At 18.8% G+C, this 20,081-nt stretch overlaps 1 protein-coding gene across 1 annotated transcript; it reads right to left on the bottom strand.

Moving 5' to 3' along the window:
* Positions 1-3,923: 3,923 nt before the first annotated feature.
* Positions 3,924-5,374, bottom strand: LOC128953184 (uncharacterized). Its single transcript, XM_054298657.1, has 3 exons — positions 5,309-5,374; positions 5,107-5,205; positions 3,924-4,737 (listed from the first exon to the last, which is right to left on the bottom strand). Exons 2-3 carry the CDS (start codon positions 5,168-5,170, stop codon positions 4,028-4,030), a joined length of 774 nt encoding a protein of 257 aa, XP_054154632.1. The 5' UTR covers positions 5,171-5,205; positions 5,309-5,374; the 3' UTR covers positions 3,924-4,027.
* Positions 5,375-20,081: the final 14,707 nt, after the last annotated feature.

The raw sequence follows: 20,081 nt of genomic DNA, 5'->3' as shown, positions 1-20,081 counted from the left end.
GTGTATGTGTATGTGTATGTGTATGTGTATGTGTATGTGTATGTGTATGTGTATGTGTATGTGTATGTGTATGTGTATGTGTATGTGTATGTGTATGTGTATGTGTATGTGTATGTGTATGTGTATGTGTATGTGTATGTGTATGTGTATGTGTATGTGTATGTGTATGTGTATGTGTATGTGTATGTGTATGTGTATGTGTATGTGTATGTGTATGTGTATGTGTATGTGTATGTGTATGTGTATGTGTATGTGTATGTGTATGTGTATGTGTATGTGTATGTGTATGTGTGTGTATGTGTATGTGTATGTGTATGTGTATGTGTATGTGTATGTGTATGTGTATGTGTATGTGTATGTGTATGTGTATGTGTATGTGTATGTGTATGTGTATGTGTATGTGTATGTGTATGTGTATGTGTATGTGTATGTGTATGTGTATGTGTATGTGTATGTGTATGTGTATGTGTATGTGTGTGTATGTGTGTGTATGTGTATGTGTATGTGTATGTGTATGTGTATGTGTATGTGTATGTGTATGTGTATGTGTATGTGTATGTGTATGTGTATGTGTATGTGTGTGTGTGTATGTGTATGTGTGTGTGTGTATGTGTATGTGTATGTGTGTGTGTGTGTGTATGTGTATGTGTGTGTATGTATGTGTATGTGTATGTGTATGTGTATGTGTATGTGTATGTGTATGTGTATGTGTATGTGTATGTGTATGTGTGTGTGTATGTGTGTGTATGTGTGTGTATGTGTATTTAAACCTACTGTCCTCCATAAACAAATCCATGTCCGAGCCATCGATACTACCCGTAAACTTTTGGTCAACCATTTCCCGACACTCTCTCAACATATTTGTACAAAACATTTCAAACAACTTTCCCACTGATTGTTGATTATGTTTAGCAATCATTGATTGTATCTCTCGGTCACAGTTAAGCTAAACACACATAAATAATATTTTATATTTTACTGTATTATATCTATATATGTTTATTATAAGCCATTACATACTTGTAATGCAATTTGCAAATACAATACTTGATGTGATAGCCAATACCTTTGATAGCCGCGGCCAGTCATCCATAGCCAACACTGGTCACTGATATACGGACACCCGGCTCTCAATTGACCGATACATATGTCGGATGTGTTGTTTTCATTCATAGGTATCAATAATGTGGACAATCGTTGTGTGTATTCATAGATGGGATTGACTTTACGATTAGTATAGTCCGGGTTCAGACCAAACATACCTTTTTTCAATATGAATCCAATTGCTATTCAAAAAATTAAAAATATAATTAAATAGTAAAAAATAAAAAATAATTAAATAGAAAAATAAAAAATAATTAAATAGAAAAATAAAAAATAATTAAATAGTAAAAAATAAAAAATAATTAAATAGAAAAATAAAAAATAATTAAATAGAAAAATAAAAAAAATAAATAGTAAAAAATAAAAAATTTATTTTTAATAAACAAAAAATAGATATTTTTTTAAAATATAAAAGTCTAGAAAATTAATTTAATAAAACAAAAACAAAATTATTATTTGTTTTAAAAATTTTTTTGAATAAAACTAATACTACAGTAAAAAAAATTATATTAATTGAAAAGTTGTTTATTAAACAATAAACTACTAAACCAAAAAAATACACAAAAAATAGTTAATTAAGTAATTAATTAGTTAGTTAATTTGTTAGTTAATTAGTTAGTTAATTAGTAAGTAAATTAATTAGTTAATTAGTTAGTAAATTAATTAGTTAATTAGTTAGTTAATTAGTTAATATACATTGATAATATTGGGGATCATTTTTAGCAATTGTTGGCAACGCTATCGATATTAATTGATCCGCTTTTCCGATCATATCGTCAATGATTTCAATCAATAAACTAAACCGATTGTTGGGTCGGGTATTATCGGGGATCGGGTGTCCATCACTACTACCAGTCCTTAGTAGTAGTCTAGTCTTAAGCACCGATATCTGGTCGCTGAGCACACGTAGACCATAGAGACCGTCGACAATCTGGTCGCCCGAGTGTTGGTCATAATAGACAAACAATTTGTATATAAAATTCACAGATTTTTCTAATAAATCAAAATTTTCGGCCGAGATTTGAATGGTTGGACTACTACTCAATAGAGCCGCCGATAAATCAATTGCCGGCCGATTATTGTTGACTACCACTACTAATTGATGGCCAGTTGTCTGTATGCTGTTGTCTACCAATTCATGAACAGGTAGTTCATTGCTTGTATAGACTGTCCATATTATATCCAATTTTAATAAATGATAATAAATATACAATGATATCAATGATAGTGATATTATTAGAAATTTAAATGATTTGTTAATAATTTTCATAATATTTTTTTTTATATATATTTTAGTTTTAAAATAACTAAAATTATTATTTTTTTTAATAAAAAAAAGCTGAGAAATAATTAATAATAATTAAAATATTGTTTTGTTTTGTTTAACTATTAATTTAATTAAATAATTATTGTTTTTTTAGTATTTATTAAACTAGAAGTTTGTTATTTGAGATGAATTTGACTTTTTATTGTTTAATTGATTTTTTTAAATAAAAACAATTATTAATTCAATTTTACAAACTTACCATGATAATGCTAAAAAAATTATTTGCTAATATTTATATAGCAATATTTTTTTAAAAAAATATATATATAGTTTAATAGTTAACTGGTTATACTGATTATGAATTAATAATTTGTTTAATATTTATAAATTTTGATTATTTATTAATAATTATTTTTTGTTTGTTTCTAACTTAACTTAATAATAATTTAATAATAAAAATATTGTTGGCAACGCTATCGATATTAATTGATCCGCTTTTCCGATCATATCGTCAATGATTTCAATCAATAAACTAAACCGATTGTCGGGTCGGGTATTATCGGGGATCGGGTGTCCATCACTACTACCAGTCCTCAGTAGTAGTCTAGTCTTAAGCACCGATATCTGGTCGCTGAGCACACGTAGACCATAGAGACCGTCGACAATCTGGTCGCCCGAGTGTTGGTCATAATAGACAAACAATTTGTATATAAAATTCACAGATTTTTCTAATAAATCAAAATTTTCGGCCGAGATTTGAATGGTTGGACTACTACTCAATAGAGCCGCCGATAAATCAATTGCCGGCCGATTATTGTTGACTACCACTACTAATTGATGGCCAGTTGTCTGTATGCTGTTGTCTACCAATTCATGAACAGGTAGTTCATTGCTTGTATAGACTGTCCATATTATATCCAATTTTAATAAATGATAATAAATATACAATGATATATCTAACTTAACTTAATAATAATTTAATAATAAAAATATTTTTATTATTAGTTTTAATACTATTATTATTATTATTATTATTATTATTATTATTATTATTATTATTATTATTACTACTACTACTACTACTACTACTACTACTACTACTACTACTACTACTACTACTACTACTACTACTACTACTACTACTACTACTACTACTACTACTACTACTACTACTACTACTACTACTACTACTACAACTACTACTACTACTACTACTACTAATATATAATATATATTACTTAATAAATTTCTATACTATTTTTTGATTGATTGTTGTGTTTGTAAAATTATTAATATTATTATTATTATTAAAAAATTAATTTTTATCATTAATTAATTAATTAATTACTAATTAATTTTGTAAAATGCTTTATTTATTAAAAGAAAATTTGTTTTAAACAAAAAAAATTATTATTATATAATTATATAATCAAATTGACAATCATAATGATTGACTATTAATAATATATAATTATAAGTTACTAATAATAATAATAATTATAATTTTAAACAAATATTAAAAATACCAAAAATAATTAAATAAAAAAAACAAAAAATTAAATAAATAAATCAAATTTCCGTATACATTGCAAGTGTATGTAAACCATAGGTGAGAGAGGGAGGGGAGGGGGTGTTAGGGGGTTAGTAGTTATAATACTACTGTTGTTTTGATTCGCCATTGAAACCATTGATAATCTTTTTAATTAAATCATTGAATTTCTGTAAAAATTCATTAATTTTTTTCAAATCTTCGGGAATTTTATTTTTGGCCAAACGTTTCGCCTGTTCCTGGACTACACAATCAAAATTACGGCCAATTCGGCCGAAAAAATCGGGTAACAACTGTTGAAATTTCGGTAAATCATTGGCTGATAAATCTCCGGCAATACTAGTCGATAGCCTAACCAATAGATCGCCCAATTGTCGGGTAAATATTGGAGTACCTGAACGTTGTTTACCACTGGTTAACGATTCAAATGTTTGATGTATTTCCCGGGATATTGTGTCCAATAGCCCGGCGGCCAAACCAATCAAATCGGATAGTTGTTTGTTTTTCGTGGCCAGTATTGCTTGATAGGCACGCATACATCGGGTCAATGAGCTAATCAGGCCATTACCCAGGTCATCTTGCAATATAAATCCTAGATCCTTATCCAGATTAGCCTGACCCAGATCACTAAACAGTTTGTTCAGCAATTGACTTAATTGATCAAATTGATCATGATACTTTTGGGCCAGTACAGGTAGCTGATGGCGTATGAATAGTTGATAGACATTGAACTTGTTTTCAGGACAATTACATCCATGTCCTCCTCCTCCTACTCCTCCTCCTCCTCCATGATGTCTAAATGATGTTAGACTGTCCACTAATTAAATAAATAAATTATTTTTAATTAATTAATTATAATATTTAGTAATAAATAAAACTAATTAATTAAATAAATAAAAATTATAATATTAAGTAGAAATAAAACAAATTAATTAAAAAAATAAATAAATTATTTTTAATTAATTAAATAAATAAATAATTATAATATTAAGTAGAGATAAAACTAATTAATTAATTAAATAATTAAATAAATAAAATTAATTAATTAATAAAATAAATTAATAAAATAAATTAATAAAATTAATTAATAAAATAAATAAATAAAATTAATCAATAAAATTAATTTATTAATAGCTAAACAATTTATTAATAAAAATAATTTATTAATTTTTTTTATATATAGTACCTTGAGCAATGTTAATAACTATAGCACCGATAAGCAAAATTATAGCTAGTACAATTTTTGCCATTATTTAGTTTGCCAGTATCACTAATTGTTAAAACTCTATAAAAATTTAAAAAAATAAATGTTTTAATAAAATTAATAAATTTATTTTAATTAATACAATATATTATTGAGTTAAAAAATAAGCAATTAAAATATATACCTGTTATATTAAAATTTTGTATATATAGAAATTATTCAATTAACCCAGATATATTAGATAATATTATTTTTTAAAATAAATCAAGCAACTTATATACCCCTTAATTGCATGACTAATTGATGTCTACATATACACATACACACACATACACACACATACATACACATACACACATATACACACACATACACACACATACACACATACACACACATACACACACATACACACACATACATACACATACACACACATACACACACATACACACACATACATACACATACATACACATGCACACATATACACACACATACACACACATACACACACATACACACACATACATACAAATACACACACATACACACACATACACACACATACATACATAAAAATTATGGAAAATTTTAAAATTTTAATAAAATCATTTTAAAATTTTCGTAATCATAATAATTAAAAATACATTATTATTATTATATTTTAAAATAATTATAACATTAAGTTATTGTTTTTAGTAATCAAATAGTTATTTAATTGTTTATTAAATTATTTCTATAATATTAATTAATCATATTTTATTTTGAAAATTTAACCATATTTAAAATTTCATAAAATATACTATAAATATATAATTATTTATATATTTTTAGTTTATAAAATATTATATATATATATTAATGTTTTTTAGTACTGCATTATTACATGTACTTTATTATTGTTTCATTAAAAATTAATTAGTCAATGATTTTGTAATTTTATAATTGATTACACCTATCATAGAAACTTTACTTTTAAACTTAATATTTTTATTAAATTTATTAAATAATAAAATTTATTTCAATTAAATTTATTATAATATTTAACTTATAATATTATAAATATATATATATATATATATATTTGATTATAACTTAATAAACATAAACTACTAAATTATTAAATAATAATAATAATATATATTTTTCAATAAAACTTGTTTTATTAAATATTTAAAAAAAACTTATTTAATAAAATAATATTTAAGTACTTTATTTTGTACTTAAAAATTACTTATTTAAATATTACAAAATAAGTTTTTCAGTGATATTTCTAAAATTTTAAAAAACTTAAAAAAACATTGACAAATAATTTATTTTGTTTGTTTAATAAATACATAAATTTATTTATTTAATAATAAGTAAAATATATTACAATAATTAATTTTTTTAAATAATTCAAAATACAAAAAATATATATTTTAAATTGATTTTTATTTTTTTAAAAATTATTTTGGTTGTCTAAATAAAAACAATTTATAAATAAGATAATTAAAAAAAATTGAAAATACATAATTAAATATATATAGCTAAATAATTATAAGTTACCAGTATAGTATTATATGTTTAAAAAAATAAAATGTACAAGCTAAGTTAGTAAATTAAAACAATGATTATAAAATTTTAAATTTTATTAAATGTTTTTATTACAAAATAAATTTTGTTTTTTTTGAAAAACTATGAATCAGTTAATTTTACATTTAATAAAAATTAAATATATGTTTAAATTATATGTTTAATGTATTTCTCAATTAATTAATAGGAAGGGTATATAAATCGCTTAAAAATAATTTTATTAATTATATATTGATATATAGATTATAATTAATAAGTTAATTAAATTTATTTTATAAATTTAATCTATATTAGAGGTATGAATAATTTTTTTTGTATATAATAATATTTATTATTATTATTAAAAATTAATTTATATTTTTATTTAAAATAGATTATTAGACAATAATGGCAAAATATATACAAGCAACAATTTTATCATTATTAATTGCTGCTTTAGTTATTAAAATTGTTCAAGGTATATATTTATATATATATATATATAACAATTTATTTACTAATTATTAATATTATTATTATAATAAATGTTTATTATTATTATTAATTTAAAAAAAATAATTATTAATAATTATTATTATTAATAGTATTAAAAAAATAATTATTTATAATTATTATTAAATTTTTGTTTTATTTAATTAATTTTTGTTTTAATTAAAAAAATAAAATAATATAACCAAGGTAACAACCACCAGCTAAAATGTGATTCAAATGATGATAAGTTCAATATCATTAAGCTATTCAAACATCATCATCTAGCTGAATTAGCCAAAAAAAACATCATCATGCTCAATTTGATGAACTAAGCCGATTGCTGGATAAATTTTTTCAATGACCTAGGTCATGCACCATTGCTAAATGATCTGGGTTTTATACTACACGATGACCCGGTTCAGGCACTCAACGATACAGTCAAACAGCTGTATAAAGATCGTGAACTATTAGACCAGACTAATCAACTGTTGGGGCCAACAATTGGCGGGTATGGGCGCCGATCTATTGGATCGGTTAGCTATGGTTATACAAACAGCTACCGAACCCAATGATTGAGGATAAGCAACGCCAAAGACCCGGACTATACAATCCTAAGCTATTGAAGCTATTGTTTGAATTAAAACTGGAATTATTGAATGAAATTGAATGCAAAAAATTTACCAAAATTTTTGCAATTATTATCCGAAAGTTTTGAGAAAGTTTGCCAAAATTTTCGATGTGTCTTAATTGAACAATTCAAACGTCTAGCGGAATCTAATCCGGAAATTATGAATAAATTTACCGAAATTATCAATAAATTTACCGAAATTAACAATAAATTTACCGAAATTATCGATAAAATTAAAGATTTTATCAAACAGTTTATCGATAGGTTTACTGGTAGTCCTGTAAGCGGCTAATAATCAATAGGTCTACTATTACACCCATCACCCCTCCACCCCCACCCCACCCACACCCCACTAACCCAACCCTAACCTAATCCCAAAAACACACCTACACTTACACAATAGGAGGCTTCAATTTTTTGTTTGTTTAATTAATTTTTGATTTATTTTTATCAAAATTTTTTTAACTAATTTTTTTTATTATAAATTTGTTAATTATTATGAATTATATAATTATTTGTTTTTTTTTTGATTGCTTTAGTTTGTACTGTAGTTTAGATTATTATTATTATTATTATTATTATTAAATATTATTAAAATTATTATTGATTTTTAATTGATTTAGTGTTTATAATATAACTATTTGTTTGTAATATTTTTTTTATTAATCACATTATATTTATAATAATAATAATAATAATTATTATTATTTAATTTCTTTCAATAAACAAATTTGCATTAAAAAATTAATTTTATTATTTTAAATTAAAAAAAATAATTAGATAAAAACTAAATATCTATTTATAGAAATGTTTTTATAAAATAAAATAAATTTTAATATGAAAATTAACTGAAAATAAATTAATATTTTAATCAAAATATATATACAGTATATATAATCTATAATTTTTTTTTAGTTAACTATTTAATTATTTACTAGAAAAATATTGTTTATTAAAAACTTGTTTATTATTAAAAAAAATCAATTATACAATTATATAATTTATTTATAGATTTTAATTATTTTTAATAAAATGCAAATTTAAATAATTATGGTCATAACAATTTTGATGGAAATTATTATAATATATACACAACAAAACAAAATTTATAATATAGTATACTATATTTGGATATGTTTTTTTAATTATTATTTTTTAAAACAAAAAAAAATATTATTTATCATAAAATATTTTTGTAACAACAACGAAAAAATTAAAAATTAATTACAAAAAAAATTATTTATACGGAAATCGTATCCGTTTTTTATTTCAATTGCATCTATAAAAGCAAACAAAAATTCAAAACATATTTAATAATTAATATTTATTTAAAATATTTTTTTAAATTTTAATTTAAAAAAAATAAATCAATCAAAAAATATGCAATCACCAAAATTTAACCTAGCTTCATTGCTATCGATGATATTGTTAGTATTGGTTATTATGATTATGGACCAATTTGCCCATGGTAAGTTATTAGTATATATATTTTTAAAAAAATAAAAAAAACAATTATATCTTAGCTAGTTAATTATTTAATAAAATCTTAATTAATTTTAATTAATTCCAACCCCCCCCCCTAAATTTTTTTTTTGAATAGCTTGTCTACCCCGTGGTAATCGTTGCCAACCCAATGGCAGTTGGGGTAACTGTTGTAGCGGTTATTGTAATAAAAATGCCGGCAATCGTTTTGGTTGGTGTGCCTAAAGCTATACCATCACACTGAGCACCGGGAGGTTTATCGGACACAATATACTTGTAAATGTGTTTATTATAATTATATTTGAATTAATTATTTATTTAAAAATATTGATTTGATTTTTTTGTCAATATTTTTTTTGTTAAACAAAATTATTTTCATTGTATTTAATAGTCTTAAAAAAAATAAATTTCTATCTAATATAATATTATTATTAAATTAAATTAATAGTTTTTTGTGTAATTTATAATATTTTAAATAACTTATAATTTATAGTTTCTTTTAGCTAATTAATGTTTTTTTTATTTGTTTATTATAATTTATAATTTATATTATTTAATTAGCAATATATTACAATAATAATTAAATAAATATACAGATATTTACTGTACAAAACTGATAAATAAATAAAATTTATTATAAAATACATTATTATATATATATATATATTTAATAAAAAATTTTTAAAAATTAAATTTAAAATATTAGTATATATTATTTTAATTTTTATAAAAAATTATATTTTATTTATAAAAATCATTGAAAAATATTCAAATTAACAATTTATAAATTTATTATAATTATAATATTTCTATTAAATTAATAATACATAAAATTAATTTTTTTTATAAAATTTGAATAAATATAATCAATAAATTTTATTTCTTATAAATCAATATTTAATAAAAATTTAATTAACAAAATTTTAATTAATCATATTTTAGTTACACATGATGCATTTAATATTTAATATACAGTAAAATTATTTAAAAAATCAATAAATTTAATTTAGATATTCATAAATAGATTGATTTAATTATTATAAAGAAAAATAATTGTGAGCACCTGTATGTTAACTACATATGTAGTTCCTTTCCACCATTTTTTAGGTGCACTGTCCAGTTGGTTGTCCCTGATTTTGAAAGCACATACCACTGCAACAGTTACCCATTGATCCATCAGCTTTACATGTACTATCTCTGGCCAAACATGCTAGATGAAATTAATAAAAATAAAATAAATTAATTATATATTAATATATATGAAAAAATAATAATTTTTTTAAAAAATATATATACACTAACCGTCAACAATGGCTAAATTGTTGGCCAATGATTGTATAATGACTAACATTATAACCATAACAACTAGTTTACCAATTGATTGCATTATTAAAATTAATTTTTAAAAAAAACTGTTTATTAGATATACTATTGTTTTAAAAATAAAATGATAACCTGGCTAACTAACTGGCAGCTTCTTATATACAATAAAAATTGCAATATTTTTTTTAAAAAATTAATAAATATAATTGTGTAATAATGTTTTACTTATAAATTGTTTTTATAAATAAATAAACATGTTTTTATATAATTTTTTTTTGAAAATTCAAATGAAATTTAAATGTTTTTATTATTTAAAAATTTCCATGATAATTCTAAATAATTTTTTATGATTATAATTTATGATGCTGATTTTACTATTATTAGTCTAGTCTACTAAATATACAGGTTGCTTTTTGAATTTTCTTATTGATTACGAAATTGTTTTACATTAAAATTGTAATGTGTAATAATTTTTTTAAAAAAATAATTGTTTATAATTCAAATGAAATTAAATGTTTATTATTTATAAAATTTCCATGATAATTTTAAATAAATTTTTATTAATAATATTTATTATGTTTACTTTATAATTATTAATATCAACTATACAGTTGTTTATGAATTAGAAAATATACACGTATTTTAAAATGATTTTATTTGTTTTACTACAAAATAATTTATGATTTAATTTATATTTTAAAAGAAAAATAATAATATTGATAATTTAAAAAATAAAAAATAAAACAATTAATTTATTAGTACGGTTTGTATAACTTATTATTATATGTTATTGTTATTATAATTTATTAAAAAATATAGATAACTAATGTATAATAATTAAATAACTTTTATTAAGACTAGTAAATATTTAATTTAAATTAAGTTTATAATAAAATACTAAATTAAAGCAAAAATTAGTTAATAAAAAATAGATTAAAGTTTTGATTTAAAATAAATAAAAAACAAATTATTTCGTAGTTAAATAAATTTTATTAAAAGTTTTAAATTTTTTAAATTATACATGGTGCATTATTTAATATTTAATAAATAGGAAAAAATCATTGAATTTAATTTATAGCTATTAAATATTCATATTAATAGTTTAACAAAATTATTATTAGGTATAATTGAAAGTGTTTTGAAAGCACCTGTATGTTAGATACATATGTATATCTAACCCATTTTTTTAGGTGCACTGACCAGTTGGTTGTCCCTGATTTTGAAAGCACATACCACTGCAACAGTTACCCATTGATCCATCAGCTTTACAGGTACTATCTCTGCCCAAACAAGCTAGATGAAATTTAATAAAAATAAAATAAATTAATTATATATAAATATATATGAAAAAAATAATTTTAAAAAACTATATATACACTAACCGTCAACAATGGCTAAATTGTTGGCCAATGATTGTATAATGACTACCATTATAACCATAACAACTAGTTTACCAATTGATTGCATTATTAAAATTAATTTAAAAAAAACTGTTTATTAGATATACTATTGTGTTAAAAATAATATGATAACCTGGCTAACTAACTGGCAGCTTCTTATATACAGTAAAAATTGTAATATTTTTTTTTTAGTTTAATAAATATAGTTGTATAATAATTTTGTTTAATTAATTTGTTTTTATAATTAAATATACATGTTTTTATATGATATTTTTTTGGAAAATTCAAATGAAATTCAAATGTTTATTATTTTAGAAAATTTCCATGATAATTCTAAATAAATTTTTATTAAAATTTATGTTTGTTTATTTTATTATTATTACAGGTTAACTATATACAGGTATATATCTAGTAAAATATACAGGTTGCTTTTTTGAAATTGTTTTCATTAAAATTTATATATATATATATAATTGTTTATTAAAATAAATAAATAAATTTATTATGATTTTTTATCTAAATTTATGTGTTATTATATGTTTTAAAACTTGTAGAAAATAATATACAGTTAATTATAATTAATGTTTTATTTATAAAACTTGTTTTTTAAATAATAAATTGCTTTATTTAATTAATAATTAATAAATTTATTTAATTTGAAACTTATATAACTATACATATACTGTACTAATTATGAAACATATAAATTTATATATAGACATACAGTTAATAATTAATAATAAAAAAATAAACATAATAAATTAAATTAAAAAATTATTTAGAATTATCATGATTAGTTTTTTAAAACATAATAAACATTTAATTTCATTGGAAATATTACCCAAAAAATAAAATTCAAAGTAAAAAACATGTTTATTTAATTATAAAAACAATTTATTTTAAAAATTATTAGACATCTATATTTATTAAATTTTAAAAAATATATTGCAATTTTTACTGTATATAAGTAGCTGCCAGTTAGTTAGCCAGGTTATCATATTAATTTTAAAACAATAGTATATCTAATAAACAGCTTTTAAAAAAAATTAATTTTAATAATGCAATCAATTGGTAAACTAGTTGTTATGGTTATAATGGTAGTCATTATACAATCATTGGCCAACAATTTAGCCATTGTTGACGGTTAGTGTATATATTGTTTTTTTTAATTAGTTTTTTCATATATATAAATATAATTTTATTTTATTTTTTATTAAATTTCATCTAGCATGTTTGGGCAAAGATACTGCCTGTAAAGCTGATGGATCAATGGGTAACTGTTGCAGTGGTTTCTGCTTTCAAAATCAGGGACAACCAACTGGACAGTGCACCTAAAAAAATGGGTTAGATATACATATGTATCTAACATACAGGTGCTCTCAAATAAACTGTTAATTATACCTAAAATAATTTAGTTAAGCTTATTAATATGTATATTTAATAGCTATAAATTAAATTCAATGATTTTTTTCCCTATTTATTAATTATTAAATGCACCATGTATAATTTTTAAAAATTTGTTTTTTAAAAATTTTAATAAAATTTAATTAGCAACGAAATATTTTTTTTAAAGCAAAACTTTAATCTATTTTTTTGTTATTTACTAATTTTTGCTTTAATTTAGTATTTTATTATAAATTAAATATTTACTAGTTTTAATAAAAGTTATTTAATTATTTTACATTAATTATTTATATTTATTTAATATAGAGTAATAACAGTAACATATAATAATAAGTTATACAAACCGTACTAATAAATTAATTGTTTTATTTTTTATTTTTTAAAATAAATTGTGTTTTAAATTATTAATATTATTATTGTACAGTAAATGTCTATATTTTTATTTTAAATACAATTTAAATCATAAATTATTTTGTGGTAAAACAAATAAATTGATTTTAAACTACATAAATATTTTCTAATTCATAAACAATTGTATAATTGATATTAATAATTATAAAGTAAAAATAATAAATATTATTAATAATTATTTATTTAAAATTATCATGGAAATATTTTAAATAATAAACATTTGAATTTCATTTGAATTACAAAAAATTAATTAATTAAAAAAATTTATTACACATAACAATTTTTAATGTAAAAACAATTTCAAAATCAATATAACAATTTTAAAAAAGCAACCTGTATATCTACTAGACTAGACTATTAATAATAAAATAAACATAATAAATTTTTAATATAAAATTATTTAGAATTATCATGGAAATTTTTAAAAATAATAAACATTTTAATTTCATTTGAATTTTTAAAAAAAAATCTAAGTAAAAACATGTTTATTTAGTTATAAAAACAATTAATTAAACAAAATTATTATCCAACTATATTTATTAAATTTTTAAAAAAAATATTGCAATTTTTATTGTATATAAGTAGCTGCTAGTTAGTTAGCCAGGTTATCATATTATTTTTAAAACAATCATATATCTAATAAACTGCTTTTTTAAAAAATTAATTTTAATAATGCAATCAATTGGTAAACTAGTTGTTATGGTTATAATGGTAGTCATTATACAATCATTGGCCAACAATTTAGCCATTGTTGACGGTTAGTGTATATATAGTTTTTTTATATTTATAAATATAATTATTTTATTTTATTTTTTATTAATTTCATCTAGCATGTTTGAGCAAAGATAGTAACTGTAAAGCTGATGGATCAATGGGTAACTGTTGCAGTGGTTTTTGCTTTCAAAATCAGGGACAACCAACAGGACAGTGCACCTAAAAAATGGGGGTTGGATATACATATGTATCTAACATACAGGTGCTCACAATTATGTCTATAATTATTTAATGTCTATACTATTTATGAATATCTATGATCTAAACTAAATTAAATAACACTTTTTTTTATATAACCTTATATTATATTTTAAAATGCACCATGTATTTAAAATAAAAATATTATTAATTTAAATTTGTTTGTTTTTTCATTTAAAAAAACATAATAAAATTAGATTATCAAAAAAATTAATATTTATTATTTTTTGTATAACTCAACTAATATGATACTCTAATAAGTTTATTATTAATTAATTATATTTTTAATTTAATAACATAATAATATAAAAAAAAATATTTTTATTAGTTTTATTAGTCAAAAATAATAATTTGTTATAATTTATAGTAATATGTGTATTTTTTTAATCAAAAAATAAATATATACTATAATAAATCTGTTTGTAAAATTTTTTGTATTTAATTAATTAATTTTTAATAAAAAATAATATAATTATATATATATATATATATATTTAAATACAATATACTAATATGTACTTGATCAACTAAATTATATTGTACTCACATAAAATGTACTAATATAATTTATGATATTGATGGTTTTATTTTAGCTAGATGCAATGGCAATTTTTTTATAATAATAATAATTATATTTATCAATTATATACATTAGTAACTATTATTATTAATAAATTTTAAGTATATAAAAATTAATATAAATTTTTTATTATTGGGTACACAAAAAATTAATTGCTAATTGAGTTGTTTATAAATTAAGTGTAAAATTTTTATTTAATAGTTAAACGTTATTGTATTGTAATTACAATTGTTTTTTTAAAAGTATATAAATTATTGTTAGACTTCAATAGTAGAAATAAAATAGAAAATATAGATAAATTAACAAGTTAAAAAAAACCAATAGTTTTTTTTATAAAAAAAAACATTATAAATATATTTTAATTATTTTGAATTTAATACAAATAATTGAAAAAAATGATTTTATAAAAATTTATCTTAACTAATAATTTAGTTTATTTTATTTTTTTTAATTAGTTTATGTTTAATTTATGTTAGATTTAATTTACTATAAAAAATATTTGTTGATTTATATTAAAAAATAATTATCATAATTATTAAATAACAATAAAAAAAAGTATTCAAATTAGGATATTATTACTACATTATAATAAATTAAAACAATAACAAGAAAATATAAATAATACAAAAATAATTTTTATTACAAATTAAAAAATTTTAAGTTTTTATTATTATTATTATTTAATTAAAAAATTGCTATTTCATTTAGCTAAAATTAATCATAAATTATATTAGTACATTTTCGGGGGTACAGTATAATTTAGTTGATCAAGTACGTATTTGTATATTGTATTTAAAAAAGATATAATATATAATTATATTTAAAAAAAATAAATAAATACAAATAATTTGCATTTAACTACTACAACAAAAATCTTTATTATATTATATATATTTATTTTTTGATTAAAAATTTAGCTAATAATTTATTTCTAACAAATGTGACTGTGTGTGTATGTGTGTGTGTGTGTTGAGCACCTGTATGTGTTCACACCGAACCTCCCCACCCCCCATCCTAGCCCACCCAGTTTAGGCGCACTGACCAGTTGGTTGACCACTAAGCTGAAAGCATAGACTACTACAACAGTAGCCCAATGAGTCATCATTTTGTAAACATTGACTACCAGTGCCCAAACATGCTATATATTTTTTTTAAATTGATATATATATAATAAAAAATTATTAAAATTTTAAAATTAAAAAAAAATTCAATAATTATATTAACTAATATATTTTATAGTATTTATTATTTATATTTTTTTTAATTATATTTTAAATATTTTTAATTATATTTTAAATATTTTTAATTATATTTTAAATATTTTTAATTATATTTTAAATATTTTTAATTATATTTTAAATATTTTTAATTATATTTTAAATATTTTTAATTATATTTTAAATATTTTTAATTATATTTTAAATATTTTTAATTATATTTTAAATATTTTTAATTATATTTTTAATTATATATATATATATACTAACCGCTAGCCATAATGTTGTTTGACTGTATGATAACAATCATTGAAACAATAATAATAATCATAAATAATTGATTACCAATTGATTGCATTATTATTATTATTATTAGTTTTTAAACTTATTTATTAATTTATTAATTAATACCACTACCAGTATCAATTATATTATCAATCCTAAAATTTGTTGTTTTTATTTGTATTAAAATAATTTTTTTTTTAAACTTTCAATAGTTAACTTAAATTAATATTTTCAAATTATTTATTTTTTCTACTATTAAAGTCTATTCCCAATACTTTATATATATTAAAAAAACAATTGTAAATACAATTAACAATAACATTAAAACTATTAAAATGTAAATTTATTCAATTAATTTATACATTCATTCAATGATATTAGTAAAATAATTTTTTTTTGGTACCCAATCATAATCATAAAAAAAATTATGTTAATTTTTTATAGACATAAAATTTTATAAATAATATTAGTTATTAATGTATATTATCGATAAATATAATTATTATTATTATTTTTTTTTTAAAAAAATTGCCATTTCATCTAGCTAATAAACACTATTAATGTCATAAATTATACTGGTACATTTTTTTCAGGGGTACAGTATAATTTAGTTGATCAAGTACGTATTTGTATATTTTTTTTTTTTTTTAAATATATAATTATATTAATTTTATTTTTAAATAAATAAATTAAATACAAATAATTTGCATTTAAATACTACTTTTTTAAAAAAATCTATATTATTGTATATTATATATATTTTGTGGTTAAAAAAATACACATAAATATTATTATAAATTATAACAAATTTTTATTTTTATTTTTGATTACTTATACATGGTGTATATTAAAACTACTACTACTACTACTACTAATAATAATAATAATAATAATCTAAAATATTTAAATAATATTAATTAAAAAAAATAGTAAATATATATTATAATAAATACAATATATTTACTATTCAATTAAAATTATATTAATAATAATAGTTATATATTTATTATTATTAAATACAACAAAAAAAAATCTAAATTATCTACGAGAGCACCTGTATGTTATGCGAGGACATGTAGTTTAGGTGCACTGTCCGGTTGGTTGTCCCTGATTTTGAAAGCACATACCACTACAACAGTTACCCATTGATCCATCAGCTTTACAGGTACTATCTTTGCCCAAACATGCTAGATGAAATTTATTTAGATTAGATAAACAAGCAAAAAATTAAATTAAATTAAAATAAACAAATTAAAATAAATAAATGTATTAAAAAAAATATTGATTAAATTATTAAATAACAATAATAATAATTATAAAAATAATAATAATTATTATTATCTATAATAGTAAAATTAATAATTATTAACAATAGTAAAAATTATTATTAATAGTAATAATAATAATTATCTATAATAGTAATAATAATTATTATTAATAATAGTAATAATTATTATTATTAATAGTAATAATAATTATTATTAATAGTAATAATAATTATTATTAATAGTAAAAATAATTATTAATATTAATAATAATTATTATCTATAATAGTTATAATAATAATTAATAATAATAATAGTAATAGTAATAGTAATAATTATTATTAATAATAATACTAACCGTCAACATTAGTTTCATTTAATTGTATGATAACTATTACTATAACAATCATCAAAATTAGTTTACCAATTGATTGTTGCATTTTTTTTGTTAGTTAATTATAATATAACAATATATCAATTATTATTATTATTATTTAATATCAACTTAATATTAGTTGTTTGAAATGTTGAAATCTTATAACCAAAATATAAAATCAAACTCTTTATATACCTTTTAAAAAAATTATTTATTTTGTGTTAAATTTTTTTTTTTGGTGCATTAATATTCAAATTAAACAATAAAAATAAGTAATTAAAAAATTTCCTAAAAATGAAAATAAAACAATAAATTAATGTAATAAAAAATAACATTATTTTTTTATATTATTTTATTAAAATAGTATAATACTATAGATGAATCGATATTTTTAGTTTTATTATTATTTTATTTATTTTTTGATAATTAATTTGATTGAAAAATTTTCCATTGCATCAAGCAACAATATATTTGACTAAATTATAATACAATTATTTTTATTAAAAAATATTATTTATGCAACAATTATTTTAGTATTTTTAATTTAAATTATGTTTTTTGATTTGATTATTAAAAAAAACTAAAATAATTACAATTGAATATACATTATAAATATGATTATCTGTATATGTAATTTATTTTTAACATATTTTTTTATTAATTTTTAAATTTTTTTATTAAGTATTACTATATGCTAGTATTTTTTAAGTATGTTTAATAACAATTAATTTATGTTATTATTATATAGTTATATATATATATATTATTTAAAATAAATATTTTATAATTATAATTTTAAATTAATTTAATTTTAAAATTACTTGTTGATTATATATTTATACATTTTGTTTTATTGTTGCTACTTGTTTATGTAATATAATAATAATAATATTAATAATAATAATTAAATAGTTAATTTTATCAGTATTAGCATCATCATCTTATTTTATTAATATTACTTTATTTATTTTTTTTAATTATTATTATTATTAATAATTTATTTTAATATTATTGAATATATAATTTCAATATTAATATAAAAATTTTCCATTAATATGAAATAATAAAAATTAATGACTTATTTTTATTGTTTTTATATAATATTTTTAAGATTACTTAATATAATGTAAAAACTAAAATTTCTATATTATTAAAAAAAATTAATTAATTAATTAACAAATTTAATGTTTAATAACCATTAAACAAATATTAACAACAAAAATTATATATAATCTCAAAAATTATTATCTTATAATATATAATATATAAAATATTTAATTATAATTTGTTTCTAGTTAATTTTAGTAATATATTATCATTTATGAAAATATTAATTATAATCAATAAATATTATCTAGCTAATTATGTTTTTTTATTTAAAAATTCATTTAAAATAATCAACTTTATCTAGTTATTTGATTAAAACTAAATTTAAATATTTTTTTTAAAGTAATTATTGATTGTATTATTAATATAAAAATCTATCTTATATTATGTAATGTTATCTAAAAAGTCTAAATAAATTTAAAATTAAAAAACGCATAAATTTTAGTACAGTATATAAA

This window comes from Oppia nitens, unplaced genomic scaffold (assembly GCF_028296485.1).
Source record: "Oppia nitens isolate AA-2021 unplaced genomic scaffold, nextdenovo-longstitch-racon4-pilon3 scaffold20_pilon_pilon_pilon, whole genome shotgun sequence".
Lineage (NCBI taxonomy): Eukaryota > Metazoa > Arthropoda > Arachnida > Sarcoptiformes > Oppiidae > Oppia > Oppia nitens.
Note: the sequence above shows the minus strand (reverse complement) of the source record. Positions and strands in the feature narration are given on the sequence as shown.